At 51.5% G+C, this 14,819-nt stretch overlaps 3 protein-coding genes across 4 annotated transcripts in view; 1 reads left to right on the top strand and 2 right to left on the bottom strand.

Moving 5' to 3' along the window:
* Positions 1-1,482, bottom strand: part of CGREF1 (cell growth regulator with EF-hand domain 1) — a 13,575-nt gene extending 12,093 nt beyond the window's left edge. Inside the window, exon 1 of the mRNA XM_029231904.1 lies at positions 1,444-1,482. The gene's annotated coding sequence lies outside the window, so the exon portion shown is untranslated. The remainder of the gene's footprint in view (positions 1-1,443) is intronic.
* A 2,298-nt stretch (positions 1,483-3,780) lies between these two features.
* On the top strand, positions 3,781-10,665 carry ABHD1 (abhydrolase domain containing 1). The gene is given in 10 exon segments (XM_029231630.1): positions 3,781-3,787; positions 3,834-4,000; positions 7,933-8,093; positions 8,448-8,630; positions 8,848-8,893; positions 9,047-9,172; positions 9,302-9,465; positions 9,978-10,026; positions 10,126-10,276; positions 10,399-10,665. Coding segments are annotated over 10 exon segments (1,266 nt in total). The 3' UTR covers positions 10,611-10,665.
* On the bottom strand, positions 10,624-14,502 carry PREB (prolactin regulatory element binding). 2 transcript variants are annotated; one of them, XM_029232793.1, is made up of 9 exons: positions 14,117-14,502; positions 13,378-13,570; positions 12,970-13,187; positions 12,700-12,780; positions 12,476-12,600; positions 12,105-12,278; positions 11,899-11,971; positions 11,546-11,705; positions 10,624-11,370 (listed from the first exon to the last, which is right to left on the bottom strand). In XM_029232793.1, the coding sequence occupies exons 1-9, from the start codon at positions 14,249-14,251 to the stop codon at positions 11,276-11,278; spliced, it is 1,254 nt and encodes a 417-aa protein (XP_029088626.1). In that variant the 5' UTR covers positions 14,252-14,502; the 3' UTR covers positions 10,624-11,275. The 2 variants fall into 2 exon arrangements, with proteins under 2 accessions (XP_029088626.1, XP_029088628.1); XM_029232795.1 differs by lacking the exon at positions 11,546-11,705 and having other exon boundaries at positions 11,317-11,370.
* Between the last annotated feature and the right edge of the window lie 317 nt (positions 14,503-14,819).

Below are 14,819 nucleotides of genomic sequence, written 5' to 3'. Positions count from 1 at the left end.
CCGGCTGGGTCGTCGCTCGAGGCTGTGCGCCGCCGCGGCCGCCGCGCCTCGGCTCCCGCCGCCCGGCCCTCCCCCGGGCCGCTCCACGTGGCTGCTCCACGTAGCCCTCCCGGCTGCGGCCGCCGCCCTGGCCCGGGCAGAGTCCGGAGCGCCAGCGCCGTGGCCTGGGTCTCCGCCCCGCCCCGCCTGGCCCGCAGACCCCGGCCCTCTGCGGCCCGCACCGGGCGAGGGAGAGCGTGTGCGTGAGTGTGTGCGTACAGACAACTAGAGAGAGAGAGGCAAAGAGACAGATGGTGAAGCTGGTGCGTAATGAGAAGCACGTTTAACTGGGGCTCACTCCCTGCTGGGACCCAGATGTGTGTGACAAGATAGAATGTGACTTACTGTTAGCCTGTGATTGTGACTGGTGTATGTGGCTGCGTGGATGAGAGACCTGTGACACGGTCGGGGGTGTTTCGTGTGGCTGTGTATCCAGTATGGCAGCACTTGAGAGAGTATGGCCAATGCGGGACTGTCCAGGTGTGTGACCGTACAGGATGTGAGCGGTGTGTCTGTTAGGGTATCTGGCTGAACTCTTCCTGAGTTGTGATGCTCAGGTGACACCCGTGACTGTCGGTTTCCGGTGAAGGTATCATTGTGTGACTGTGACTGCACATCACTGAGAAGTGGCTCCATATGGTGGGGGGAGGGGGGGCCTGGGAAAGTATCACCTTAAGGGTGACAGTGGCAGTTGTTTGCCAGCAGCGTTGCAGTGAGTGGCTATAGCTTTGTGGTCAAAATGCAGTGTCACCAGTTTTCTCAGAGCAGCCAGTTCCTCCACCCAGGCTTCAGACTACTTCCTCACCCACTGGCTCAAAGACTTAGTTCTTTGAGTGTACAACTTCTTATCTCTCTGGAATCTTCAGCTTCTACCTCCCCATCAGCTCCTTCCCATCAGCATCCATCCACAACAACAAACTGACTCTCATCAAAGTCACCCTGTCCTCCTTCCTGTGGTGGACAGGTGGATACTGCTGGACACTACCTCCTTGGGTCATGGTATCACTGGTTTCGGCAATACCATTCCTCTCTCTTTAGTCATTTCTTTTTAGTTTCTTCATGTGTCGGAGTTCCTGTGGGCTCTCTCCTCATTCCCCATCTGCTCATGTGTTCTTCCATTCACGTAGCTTCCATCACTACCTCTTATGGGTTGAACTGTGTCCCTCAAAAATTCATACGTTGAAGTCCTAATCCCCAATGCCTCAGAATGTGACTTTATTTGGAAATAGGGTAGTTGCAGATATAATTAGTGAAGATGAGGTCATACTGGCGTAGAACCTAATCCAATATGACTGGTGTTCATATAAAAAGGGGAATTTGGACACACACACACACACACACACACACACAAGGAAAACAGCATGTGAAGATGCGGGCAGAGATTGGAGTGAAGCTTCTACATACCAAGGAATGCTGAAGATTTTCAGCAAACCGCCAGAAGCTAGAAGAGAGGTATGGAACAGGTTCTTCCTCACTGCTCTCAGACGGTACCAATCCTGCTGACACCTTGATCTTGGACTTCCAGTTTCCAGAACTGTGAGACAATAAATTTGTTGTTCAAGACAACCAGTTTGCAGCACTTTGTTATGGCAACCCTGCCAGCTAATATATCATCTAAATGCTGATAACTGCCATATCTCAAATTCCAATCTCTGAGCCCCAGACCACTTCAGGAACTGAACAGCCTACTGATTTGTGCCGGATCTTAATTTTTAAAGGTGACTGAGTGACAACACAGAGAGGTCAATGCCACTGAAAGAAAAGTTTAATGTTACAGTTCCCTCAGGAAGAAGAGGCACAGCTCACCACACAGGACCACAGAGGGAAGCACCAGTGTAGGTCAGAAGGCAGAAAGGAGCAAGGGGAAGGCACAGGCCACAGCTTTTATTAAACTAGAAAAGCAAGACGAGGCAGGTTAAACAGTTTAGGGTTGGCTAGTTTTAATAACTTCAGAGAGCTTTGGGGCATAGGGGCTGTCGCTAGTTGACTGGTCCCTGGTCCTGGGTTTATCTAGGAAAGGGAAAATATTGGTTTGGTGTGTGAGAGTTGGATAAAGGAAGTGGTTCAGAGTATGGCCTCTGGATTGCAGGGGAGATGTGAACAACTTTGGCTGTTAGTTTGGTCCTGTGATTAATGGATGCCAAAGAGACAAATTCAGAACCTAAGAAAACACAATTAGAACACCTACCAGCACCGCAGACGTGTCTGAATCAGAATGCATCATCTTCCTCCTCAAAACTTCCCCGCCCCCTGCTTCTCTATCCCAGTGTTACCACCATGCATCCCCACCTCCAACCTACTACCAAGTCCTATCAGTTCTGCCTCCTATCTTAAAGATCTTCACTCCTCTCCTGAGCTTTCCCCCAGTCCAGGCAGCCCTGGTCCACGCCAAATTTCCGTTAACAGCCTCCTAATTAGCCTGCTTTTCATCCCCCTCCAATCCATTCTCAAAGTAGCCTGAATGATGCTTCTGAAATATAACTCTGATCATGTCGCCCACCCCTTCTTAAAACTCTGACGGCTTTCCTCCACCCTTAGGATAAAGCCTAACATCCTTTATGTAGCTGCCCACAACCTGATTCCTGACCATCTCACATGCTCCAGCAACACCAAATTTCTTTTGGTTCCTTTAAGAAGTCTCTCACATCCAGGCTTTTGCTTGTGCTCTTCCCTCTCCTGGAACAATTACTCTCTCCCCGCCTCCACCTTGTCTTGGAAACTACTACTTATTTTTTGATTTCGCCTTAAATGTATTGTCATTTAATATCTGGGTGTGCTTTCTCTGATCCATGGAGTCTGGGCACCCTCCCCGGGGCGCCCACTGCAGCTAGTACTTCCCTTATCTACCACCATGCTCTGTTGCAGGGGTTCAACCGTGATTACACATTTGAGTCTTCCAGAGAGATTTTAAGTTGTTATTAATACTTAGGCTCCTCTCCAGACCAACCATAACAGCGGGTGGGGCCTGGGCACCGCTAGTTTTAGAAACTCAGATAATTCCATTCGTCAGTCAAGGCTGAGTCATTGCTCTAGTAGATTACTTACTTGTTTCCATATCCCAATGAAGACAGGAACAGCATCCCAAGTGCCTGGTACACAGTGGGTGATGAGTAATTATCTATTGTACTTGTGACAGGGATTGTATGAGGCAGTGTAGAGTGACACTGGACGACTGGCTTTAACCCATGTGTGTGTGACTCTGTGCGGAATGGCACTCACTCAAGTAGCTGAAACTTGACTACGTGACACTGTGGGGTGTCGGTGTGAATGATCGTGTCCAGTGTGTGAGGGCCACTGTCAATGACTGAACACTACGGGAGTGGAGTAGTGTGACCACGTCAGTGGCTGTGCCCTGTGTGTGACTGACTGAGAGGCTGGGGGGCTCTGGCCAGGCTGTCAGACTCGCCGCTCCGGGGCAGGGTTTGAGGAAGAAAGAGCTGGAGCTGCCCCTCAAGATGGCGCCTGCGGGGAAGGCCGCTAGTCCTCACAAGAGGCCGCAGGGCCGGTGACCGCGAAGCGGAGGCAGGAGCCGTAGGGGCGCGAGACCCGGCCCGCGGGCCGGGAGGCCATTCGCAAGACACTGGGGTCAGCTCCGCGCAGACTGCCCAGGCGCGGTACACACACCCCCTCGACGTCCTAGCACCGCCCTCGCCACGCCCGCCGCCGGGAGCACGGGCGGTGGGCGGGGCCTGGGTCCCCGAATCGCCGGGCAGTGCGGGCGGAACCCGCACAGGCTGTCCAATGGCGTGTAACGGGCGGGGCCTAGCGCGCACCTGCGGGCCCACTAATCGAAGCTCAGGCGTCAGAGCCGGTCAAGAACTTGGGAGTGGAGACTCAGCAACGCGAGAGGCTGAGCTCCTCCCTGGGCCCCCAAGATGACACCTGGACAGAATCCTTCTCTCTGCTTTTGGGACTTGGCGCTGCCCTCTACTTGGGCTACTACTGGGCATGGGTGGCCCCGGTGGGTGCGGGTCCAGAGCTCTCTCCGGCAGGTGTAGGTAACTCGAGTCTGAGGGCAGCTTCCAGCCGGGGCTCGAGCCCTTTGTGGAGGCTGGCTCGGTGGGGTCTCCTGGCCCAGGTGAAATTTGACGCCACAGCCCCACCACCACTCCGGCCCCGCGCTCCAGCCAGGCTCAGCTTTGCTACTATCACCTAACGGAGAGTCGGTTCTTTGCCTGCCTGGATTCTCTGCATCCCGCGTACTCCTCATGCCAGCTGGACCTTTCAGTCATCGGAGGGGTGCTGCTGCCGATGATGTGGACAAACACTTGCAGGAAAGCGGGGTGGAAGGCATCCTGAGCTGTCAGGGAGATACGCACACTATCTTTTTCTTTTTAGGCAGTCTAGATGAGCTGCTCATTAGCTGCTCTGAATGAAGGAACCAGTTGGTGGGGTGGTGGCTAACTCCCACCATCATCCCATCAGCTTAGTAGGACCTTGCTTCTCTTAAGGACTGGCAGAGGTTCCCCGCCTAGCTCAGGACTAATGGATAACCCTAACTGTCCTTGCTCATTCAGCCCTGTTTTAAGTTCTAGGCTCTCCATGTAGAGTGCAATGGAAAAATCCGAAGAGGATGATTTTGATGAACTTGGAAATTTTATTCTCACTGAAATTTATGTAATTTACATAGCCACAAAAATCTAAATCTTTTAATTTTCATTAAACTCGGTTCTAAGTAGCTGAGTCTAACAAGAAACCTATTGATTCAAGCCCTTTAAAATGATCTATAGGGAAATTTAATGTTACCTCAACTTTTCTGTATTTTCAGAGCTTTATACATCCTATGTATTGTTTATAGAATACATTTGCCTTAGTAAAACAATTTTAAAAATCCATACCTCACAATACCCTATAAACCTTACCTTATATGCCTGATTTGGAAAGTCAGTCATTTCAGAACAGAGCTGTCCTGAACTAAACATTTTCCTTTGCTTACAACCATCCACAGAGAAGTCAGAGACCTCTGCCACTTTATACCCCAAATCCTTCTTTGATTTCCAAATACTGGTTTAAATGCAGAGAAAGTGTCATTCTGGACACTCTGAGGACATGCAGTTTGGATTGTCCAGCATGGTAATGGATTGGAATTGATTCATCCACAGTGACTAATGGCATTTAACTAATTAATTCTCAGGGATAAGTCAAGAAACACTTCACTAGAGTTAAAATGAAACTAACCCACATACATCAAACCTGTGATTTATTAGCACCTTGTTCTACACAACTGAGCTGTTTGACCAAGGATTTAATAAATTGATAACTCAAAATCTTGGCAACTAGGAGGTATTATAGTAAAGTGACTAAGAGCACAAACCCTTAGTTTCAATCCCAGCTCCACTGCTAACTAGCTTAGGCACATTTTGTGACCTTTGACAACTTACTCAATATTCAAACACGTTCCCACAGGGGGATCATAGTACCTATCTCAAAGAGCTATTGTGAAGGTTATAGGATATAATCATGTAAAATGCTTAGCACAATACCTGGCACATAAGGAGCACTCAACAAATCTTACTAGTATTGGTGGTAATATCATAGTTATTTTTTACACTTTTTAATAGAAGTATAGTTGATTTACAATGTGTCAATTTCTGCTGTACAGCAAAGTGATTCAGTTACACAATTTATATACAATCTTTTTTAATATTCTTTTCCATTATGGTTTATCATAGGATATTGAATATAGTTCTCTGTGCTATACAGTAGGTCCTTGTTGTTTATCCATCCTGTATATAAAAGTTTACAACTGCTAACCCCAGCCTCCCAGTCCATCCCTCCCCCAACCCCCGCCCCCTTGGCAACCACAAGTCTGTCCTCTATGTCCGAGTCTGTTTCTGTTTCGTAGATAGGTTTGTTTGTGTTATATTTTAGATTCCACATATAAGTGATATCATATGGTATTTGTCTTTTTCTGACTTCACTCAGCATGGTAATATCTAGTTGCATCCATGTTGCTGCAAATGTGTGTGTGTGTGTGGTTTTTTTTTAACGGCTGAGTAGTATTCCATTGTATATATGTACCACATCTTCTTTATCCATTCATCTGTCAATGGACATTTAGGTTGTTTCCATGTCTTGGCTATTATGAATAGTGCTACTATGAACATAGGGGTGCACGTATCTTTTTGAATTAGAATTTTGTATGGATATATTTTGTATGGATTGCTGGATCATACGGTAATTCTATTTTTAGTTTTCTGAGGAACCCCCATACTGTTCTTCATAATGGCTGTACCAACTTACATTCCCACCAACAGTGTAGGAGAGTTCCCTTTTCTCCATATCCTCTCCAGCATTTGTTATTTGCAGAGTTTTTAGTGATGGCCATTTGGACTGGTGTGGGTTGTTACCTCACTGTAGTTTTGATTTGCATTTTGCTATTAGAGTCATTGAGCATCTTTTCATGTGCGTATTAGCCATTTATATTTCTTCTTTGGAGAACTGTCTATTTAGGTCTTCTGCCCATTTTTTTCTGCCCATTTTTCGATTGGGTTGTTTATTTTTGTTGTTGTTGAGTTGTATGAACTGTTTGTATATTTGGGAAATTAAGCCCTTGTCGGTCTCATTGTTTGCAAATATTTTCTCCCATTCTGTAGGTTGACTTTTCATTTTATGGTTTCCTTTGCTGTGCAAAAGCTTGATTAGAAAAAGCTTGACCTGCAAAAGCAGATGTAGTCTTGATTAGGTCCTATTTGTTTATTTTTATTTCTATTGCCTTGGGAGGCTGACCTAAGAAAATATTGGTACAATTTATGTAAGAGAATATTTTGCCTAATATCATAATTATTATCCCACTTTGCCTTTTGCTAGCTGTGTGACTTTGGGCAAACAACTTAACCTGTCATAGTTTCTTATAATAAGGTTGGGTTTAGCCTAGTGCCAGCAAATAGCATACAATGAATCACAGGTGTTATTACTCCAGGGCTTAAGGCCCAGGGTACGAGTCACAACAGTCACAGTACCAACCTGGCCTCTCTAGTTCATAATTTACGTAGCCCCTTTTGACTGCAAGAAGAAATAGGAATCTGGTCCTTGGGTCCCTTCAGGCCTGCAACAGAAATGCAATTTCTATTTCTTGAGTCTGAGGCCTTCTGTCTTTGTACAGCATACTCCCCCTTCATAAGCCTTCTATGTGGCTGGGCCCTCTCATTCACTTGATGTGTATCCAGAGACCCAAGCAGAGAGGTTGAAAGATAGGGCTAAGTGCCCAATGACATCATCTGGCCCACCATCCTATCCCTGTTACCTTCCTCCTGGCTGGCATGAAGAAACAGAAAATCTGTTCCCATTGGGACTATTCCTCCTTTAGAGCATGGTCTAACAGCAGGGGCTGTTAAGTAAGAAAATGAGGTGGTGAGGTACAAAGAAGCCCTTCAGCAGGGAGCACAGGCAACAGGGAATGGGAATATGCAAAAATGGAATGCTAAAATCAGAAGGAGCCAGCATGACCGGAGCTAGTTTTGAGACGAGAGTGTGGATAATTCAACTGGCAGAAGTGTAGACAATTCAAAAGGCAAAAGTCACAGATTAAATGGTGCTGCATTTCTTCAGCCTCTGTCCAGGATCCCAACCTTTCCTGCAGATCAGCTGGGCAACTTATATTACCTGCTCTCTCCAAAATGAGTTTGGGGCATGGATAGGTTGAGTGTGGCAGTCGGTTCAGGGGCAATTCTGGAGAGGTGACACTCCAGGACTGGAGTTGGGGTCCTAGTGGGACTATCTTAACAGAGGTGACTTGACCATTCCAGATTGAGGTATGCTAGATTTCTCACGCCCAGACAAAGCAGTGCCCTCCAGGCTGGCCTCTGGAAAGGGGTCACTCTGGTATCAGGTACCTCACTGGCTTGGCGCAAAAATCAGGGGAGTGAGGCACATCGTGTTGTGTGACTACAGAGGCCACAACTGGTGACTGGGTCCCAGTTTCTGGCCTTCCTGGAGGGACACTGTCCAGTCACTGTGGAGACTTTCTACCCTACGCTCTGGTGTTTTGAGGGGCGGCTACAAACCATCTTCAGAGTCTTACTGCTGTCTCCGCCTGTAGCCCCTTACTCAAGGTAAGAAGGGACAGATGGGGGTGAACATGAAGCTGCAAGTACAGGGGAATCCTACTCGTGTACCTCTTTTAAAATGGGGGTAACCTTTGACCCATCTACCTCAGTGTGCTAAGGGTAACCAGAGTGGCTATATGGAAAGGCTATTTAATTGCACAACCATGAGGTAATACTCAAATCTTTTATGTCTCATTATACCTCGTTACAGTCTTAATGTTTTGCATAATGCATGCCCTCAAATGATGCTGGTAACTTGTGGGAGTTGTTTGGGGAGGGAGAGGAGGGCATAAAATCTCTCGAAGTACATGGAGTTCCTAATAGTAGTATCTTTCTGTGCCCTTTTCTCCAAAACCACAGGGAAGTTCTCGAAACCCTGGATAGAGGACAGCTCCTCCTAGACTGGGCCAGCCATCCTAACAGCAGTCAATATCCTGACCCTACCACCCAGCCATTGTTATTGCTGCTTCCTGGTATCACGGGCAGTAGTCAGGAGACATATATCTTGCACCTAGTTGACCAAGCTTTGAAGGATGGCTATAGGTAAGGACGGACACAGTCCAGCGGAATTGGGTGGTGTCTGATAATTTATAATTGTGTGTGTTGGGGGTCGGGGGAGGGTCAATTCATACCCTGCTAGCTATGGGGAGGAGGTGCCATATGAAGGGTACCATTTGACGGAGGCCTTTCTGAAACCTACCAAAAGGGGAGAGGAGCCCTTATGGAGGGTCTGCCTAACATGTACCTGGGTGTGCCACAGGGCTATCGTATTTAATAACCGGGGCTGCCATGGGGAATAACTGCTGGCGAGTACCCTCCTTCCTCGTAGTGGCCCTTCACCCCGCTCCCTTCAGAGACCCTGGGCCCCAACCTACCTGTCTTCCATTTCTTGAGTCCTTTCACTTTTCTGCCTTCTGGTCAGGGCCTCCTTCCCTACCCAATGATCCGGTTTGCCTCAGACCTACAGGGCCCTCTGTGCCAGCAACACTGAAAATCTGGAGACAGTCGTGCACCACATAAAGAGCCACTACTCCCAAGCTCCACTGCTGGCTGTGGGCATCTCTCTCGGAGGGTAAAGGCTGCCTGCACTTAACCCAAAGGCCCAGTCTTCCTTTTTCTCTTTCCTCCTCCATGTTCTCTCCCGTTCTCCTGTTCCAACTCACCAATACAAACCCTTCTTTCATGGCCCCTGGGCCAATCCTGCAGGATATTAGCTGAACCACCTGGCTCGAATGGGACGGGCTGCGGGGTTGGTGGCAGCACTGACTCTACCTGCATGCTGGGATACCTCTGAGACCACCTGCTCCCTGGAGACCCCACTGAACTCACTGCTCTTCAGTCAGCACCTCACTGCTGGGCTCTGCCGAGCTGTGAACCGGTAGGGTCTTGACAAGTGGAAAAGGGAAGCAGACAGGGTAGGATGGCAGACATGCCAGGTTCTCCCAGTGCTCGGGTCAGTTCCGTATCTGGATTTTCTCACTCATGAGATAGGACAGAGGCTGGCTCTGGGTCAGGTCCAGGAGTAGAGCCAAAGCCCTATGTGTTCTTTTTTTTTTAATTTTTCTTTTTGGCTGCGTTGGGTCTTCATTGCTGCGCGCAGGCTTTCTCTAGTTGCGGCGAGCGGGTGCTACTCTTTGTTGTGGTGCACGGGCTTCGTTGAAGTGGCTTCTCTCATTGCGGAGCACAGGCTCTAGAGCGTGTGGGCTTCAGTAGTTGTGGCTCGCAGGCTCTAGAGCACAGGCTCAGGAGTTGTGGCACGTGGGCTTAGTTGCTCCACGGCATGTGGGATCTTCCTGGACCAGGGGGTCGAACCCGTGTCCCCTGCATTGGCAGGCGGATTCTTAACCACTGTGCCACCAGGGAAGTCCCACCCTATGTGTTCTTTTGCAGAAACAGAAAGGTGATGGAAAAGGTGGTGAATGTAGACTTTGTGCTACAGGTAGAGTCTTTCAACTCTCCCCTCTCGGCCCAAAACTGTTCTTCCAACACCTTATTCCCTTTCCTCATCCTAGCCTATCCCACCCGCCACCACCTGCAGGCCCACACAATCCACCACTTTGATGAGCGCTACACAACTGTGGTCTTCGGATATCAAGACCGAGCAGCAAGCCCAAGAGCCAAGGCAGATGCCATCCAGCTCCCTGTGCTCTGCCTCAATGCAGCTGGTGACCCCTTCTCCCCGGTCCACGGCGAGCACCTGGGATCTGGACGCTTCAGGCCCCGGGGGAAATGGGCCATGCAGTGCAAGTGGAAAGAGCCTGGGCTCTCAGCAGAGGCCAGGGCTCCTGACCTCCTCTCCAACGCCTCCTAGCCCTTCCCCTACAGGCTGACCAACATTCTCCCCACGTTGCACTGCTCGTCACAGCTCGGGGTGGCCACATCGGCTTCCTGGAAGGACTGCTTCCCTGGCAGCACTGCTACATGAGCCGCCTCATGCATCAGTATGCCAAAGCCATCTTCCAGCACCCAGCAGAGCTGCTCAGCCTCAGGGCACCCACTCCTCCTGAGGGAGGCAAAAGCTGACAAGAGTACCATCTGGAGCCTCAGTTCAGTCTTCGCTTGTTTATTAAATATCAACTTTTCCTGCCTAATGCGCTGAAGTTCATTTTCCCTTTTCTCAAGGCTAGGGTAGACTGTCCAGGAATTTACTGCATATTTGGCCTGGCTGGCTTGGAGCTACCCAGCTGAACCCAAAGATGACTGCCTGGTTCTTCCTTTTGCCCCCTCCTTCTCTAATACCAAGTCCCAGGCCAGTGCTTTTCCCAGCAAATGCCAGGAGCTCAAGTGAAGAGCAACTGGCCACGAGGCGGTAAGGGGAGAAGAAAACGACTGTTTCTGCAGGAAGGACAGCAGTGCCTCCAGGTTCTTGGGCATCTTCACATATTTATGGAGAAAGGACAAGCTCAACTATGGAGCCTCTGGTAGGCAGAGGGAAGGAGACAGGTGGTGTGGCCTGGCCTTCAGACACCACTGTCCTGGGCGGATCCACAGATGACGAATGCAAGGTTCCCAGGACTCAGTGTCGCACAGGGCCACAGCCAAGCTTTAACTGGAAAGGGCAGGCGTTGCCCATTAGTCTCATCAGAGGCAGCCTCAGCTGTGGACCCAGATGGAGCGAGCAGTGGTAGGCCCACACTGGTCTAGAAGGTGGCAGTGTTCAGGCCCCTGGCTCCCTGGGAGCAGGGAGGCTAAAGAAAAGCTGGAAAGGCCCTCTGGAGCAGCAGGATGGTCATAACGATAAGCCCGACACACAGCAGCAGCAGCAGCCATATAGGAACACTCCCTGCAAGGGGGGGAGGGAAGGAGTCAGGAGGCAAAGGAGCATCACAGCCCAGAGAACAGAACCATTCAAGAAGGGGGTAGTGGCTACAGATAAGCATCCCATTCCCCAGGAGGCAAGTTTTCGCTACAGCGAAAGCTGGGGTGGTTCCCCCACCGCACCCACCCCAGTGACTCACGTCGTGAGGGCAGCAGGTGTAGCTGGCAACGGCTGTCAACAGCCACAGAAAACAGAGCAGTTTCCTGGGACCCAAGGAGCTCTGGACCACGACCCTTCTCAGGTAGAAAGGCCACATCCGTCACCACGATGCCATGGGCCTCCTTCACGTAGTACAGGCGCTGGGGACAGGAGGAAAACTAGTGAGGGAAGGCCCAACTGGGAACATTCCTTCCGGAAAACACGGCCTCTGCCCCCAGAAGACTTTCCCGCTACAGGCTGGGCCTGACTCCTTCCGGCACACTCAGTGCAGAAGCAGGCCTAGAATCCCCACCCCAAAGAGCCCTCAGGGCTGTGCCCACCTCCACCCATTACCTGGAGAGAGAAAGCTATGTAGATGGCAACAGAGCCAGTGACCGTGCCCAGGCCTAGGAAGGTGCCCGATTCACTGCAACAAACAATAAAACGCTCACTGTCCTGGAGTCTGTGCAGCAACAACAGTCCTCAGGGACTCAGGCAGCACGTCTCCCTGAGCTCCCCCTGGTCCCCCCATACCCAGCCAAGCCACCACTGTCTCACACCTGACGCTAAGGCAGGAGATGACTTCATGGCCACAGGACTTGGTCCGAAGGGGCAAGAACGTGGAGCCATCCCAGGCTGTGAGGTAGCAGGGCGGGGGCTGGCGCAGACGCTTGTGGGGAATCTGCACCGTGAAGAGTCGCAGCCCAGCAGGCTGGTCTGGAACCTGCCCAAACCTGGGGGCCGGGCGAGAAGCTGTTCAGCTCCTGGGGCCTGCCCAACCCTCCTCAGAGGTGTGTGCCCTCCTGCACCCTGGTGAGGCCTAGGGTAACACCCGACAGGGCTCCGACCCTCCCCAGCTTCCCCCCAGTCTCCTCCCACTCCCCCACATCGAGGCTGTGCCTCTTTCAGCCACCCTCTGGGGTCTTCACACCTGCAGGCCTGGTAGCGGTAAGGCGTGTTAGAAAAGGTGGGTCCGTTCTCTTGCCAGTGCAGCTGTGTCACCAGCTGATCCTTCTGCCACACGGAGGCCTTAAGGTCCCAGCCCACAGTTACCAACTAGTCAGGAATCAAGATTCCAAGGATGGACGGTTAGGGGATCCACTTACTGGGCAAGCAGCATAATCACCTACTTTCTCCACCCTCTCAACTCCTCACCTTGCCATCAGGCCCCAAAGCCAGGTCCTCAATCTCCCCTTCGTGGGCTCTGAACTCCAGAACTTTCTCCAAGGTGGGTACCTGCAGCCAAACCACCACCATAGTTAGCCTAGGTACCCGGCAAGAGCGCAATGATACTCACCCCTCTTCTCTACTAATGGCCGCTCAGTGCAGGCTTCACTCACAAGTTCCCCAGAACCCATGTTCAGTTTCTCACAATTCTGGCCTTGCTGCTACTGACACTCATCCTCTAACCTCCCAAAACCACACCTTCCAGACACGAACGTAGCCATCCGTCCCTCCAGTGGCAAGCAGGGTACTATCATGGTTGAAGCATACAACTTTCTGCAGTGGATCAGTGCTGAAGTCTGTCTGCACCGCCTGCAAATTCTCTACGCTGAATTCTATCTCCTCCTGGTGGGTTTCAGCTCCAGACTTCTCTGCTGGGGCAGCCCCTTTCCTTTGTCGAGGCCCCTGCTCCTTGGAACCTGCAACACAAACAGCCTGCCAGGTTCCAGGTTTCTCAAGTAAGTAGTACTGGCCCCCTCTCTAGTGGTGAACATCGAGCTTCTCGCCTGCTACCATAACCCCACTTCCAGCCCCACTTCGTCAGAGACCAAGATGAGAGAGATCTTACTTATTTAACCCTCTTCCCAAAGCTAGAGAGTGGGCTCTCACCTGCCTTCCCTGCCTTGTTTTTTCTCTTCTGCTGACGGATCTGGAAGCGCAGGAGCTGACAGTGGGCATCCTGCCCCGCAGCAAGGATGTTACCAGCCAGCGCCAAGTTCATGGTGGCCCGTGTCTCTGTGTCATGGGAGTGTAGTAAGGAGGCGCTAAGGCGCCCATTAATCTGCTCCAGTTGCAGAAAGTGCTGTGGGAGAGGGAACCAGGATGAGGTTCAGAGAGCACCTCAAGGGCAAACTTACATCCTATAGTCTGATGCCCTACCCCTTTGCTAACTACACTTTCTAGTTTAAAAGGCTTTTTGCAACCTTTTTTCTTTTCTGAGCCTCACGAATCTGTACAGCAAGCAAGGCTCTAGTTTGCAGGACAATGTGATGACGCTCAGAAGAGCGAAGAAGCCTAGCTTCTATTTCACTCGCCGCTGCCATTAGTCTGGCAGACAAGTCTATGTGGCCCCCCTGGAAAAAGCCAGGATAAGACCCCTGGTGCTAATCCTGAGGTCGAACTGAAGCGTTCGTGCCTAGGTAGCGCTGTGTGCAGTTTTCACTTTACCTTAGGAGCCTCTCAATTGACCGGTGAGTTCTCGATTGAAATTCGCGCCGGGACGCCCGGCATGCCGGGGTTCCCACGCGGGAGGGGCCGGGTCCGAAGCAGGGGTGCGGCCCGCCCCCAGGCCCTCCCAGAATCGCCCTCAGCCCGTGGCGCGACCCGGCCCCAGGGGCACTGTACTCACCACGCCGTTCTTTATGCCGGTCTTGGCGGCGCCTCCTCCGCCGGCAGCGATGAGCAACCCAGCGCTGGGGTCGACCTGAAGCGCGTACAACGGGAACGGGGCCCGGTACAGCTCTGACCCCCGGCGCCGACCCATCCCGCTCGCCCCGCGCTTCACTGTCTGCGCCGAGGCACCGGGGACATGCCGCCCGGCCTTCGACTGCTGCTCCGGTCGCTGTTGACCTTGGTCCGGTCGCCGCCGGGAGGACTCCAGACCCCTCTCACAGCCGCCGGGCTGCTGAAACTGTAACTACACACAAGGTTCCCTATCGCTGCCGCGGGCCGCCAAACCCGGTCTCGCAGACGCGCAAGGCGCAGGCGCACCGAGCCCGCACTCCTCGCGCAGGCGCAGAGCCGCCAATACGCGTCAGCACTAGCCGGCGGCGGGCAGGCGGAGCCCCAGCTCCAGGATGCCGTTCTCCGCCCGCTTGTGAAGGCAGACTCCGCCATCTTTTTGCGGGGCGTTGGGGGCGCGCACCAGCTTCAAGGAAATGTCTTGTTCTGCAGGAGTGGGGTGGGTGGGGGCGGGGACGGGGTGTGCTAATAAAGGTTAAGGGAGGTTAATAAGCCTTTAATAAAGAAATCCGTGGATTAGGACTGTCCACACTTCAGGAGTGATACGCAGACTCGTCGAGCGCAGCCTTTACGTTTACCCAAGAGACGAA

This window comes from Monodon monoceros, unplaced genomic scaffold, assembly GCF_005190385.1.
Source record: "Monodon monoceros isolate NGI ecotype Baffin Bay Population unplaced genomic scaffold, NGI_Narwhal_1 Super_Scaffold_19, whole genome shotgun sequence".
NCBI lineage: Eukaryota > Metazoa > Chordata > Mammalia > Artiodactyla > Monodontidae > Monodon > Monodon monoceros.
Note: the sequence above shows the minus strand (reverse complement) of the source record. Positions and strands in the feature narration are given on the sequence as shown.

Bases quoted from the DNA above. Each gene is read 5' to 3' on its own strand.
- PREB (XM_029232793.1), bottom strand. From the start codon at position 14,251: ATGGGTCGGCGCCGGGGGTCAGAGCTGTACCGGGCCCCGTTCCCGTTG. The intron at 11,972-12,104 runs GTGTGAGACAGT...TGTTTGTTGCAG, and splicing joins ATCTCCTGCCTTAGCGTCAG to TGAATCGGGCACCTTCCTAG. The intron at 11,706-11,898 runs GTAATGGGTGGA...TCCTGTCCCCAG, and splicing joins ACATAGCTTTCTCTCTCCAG to CGCCTGTACTACGTGAAGGA.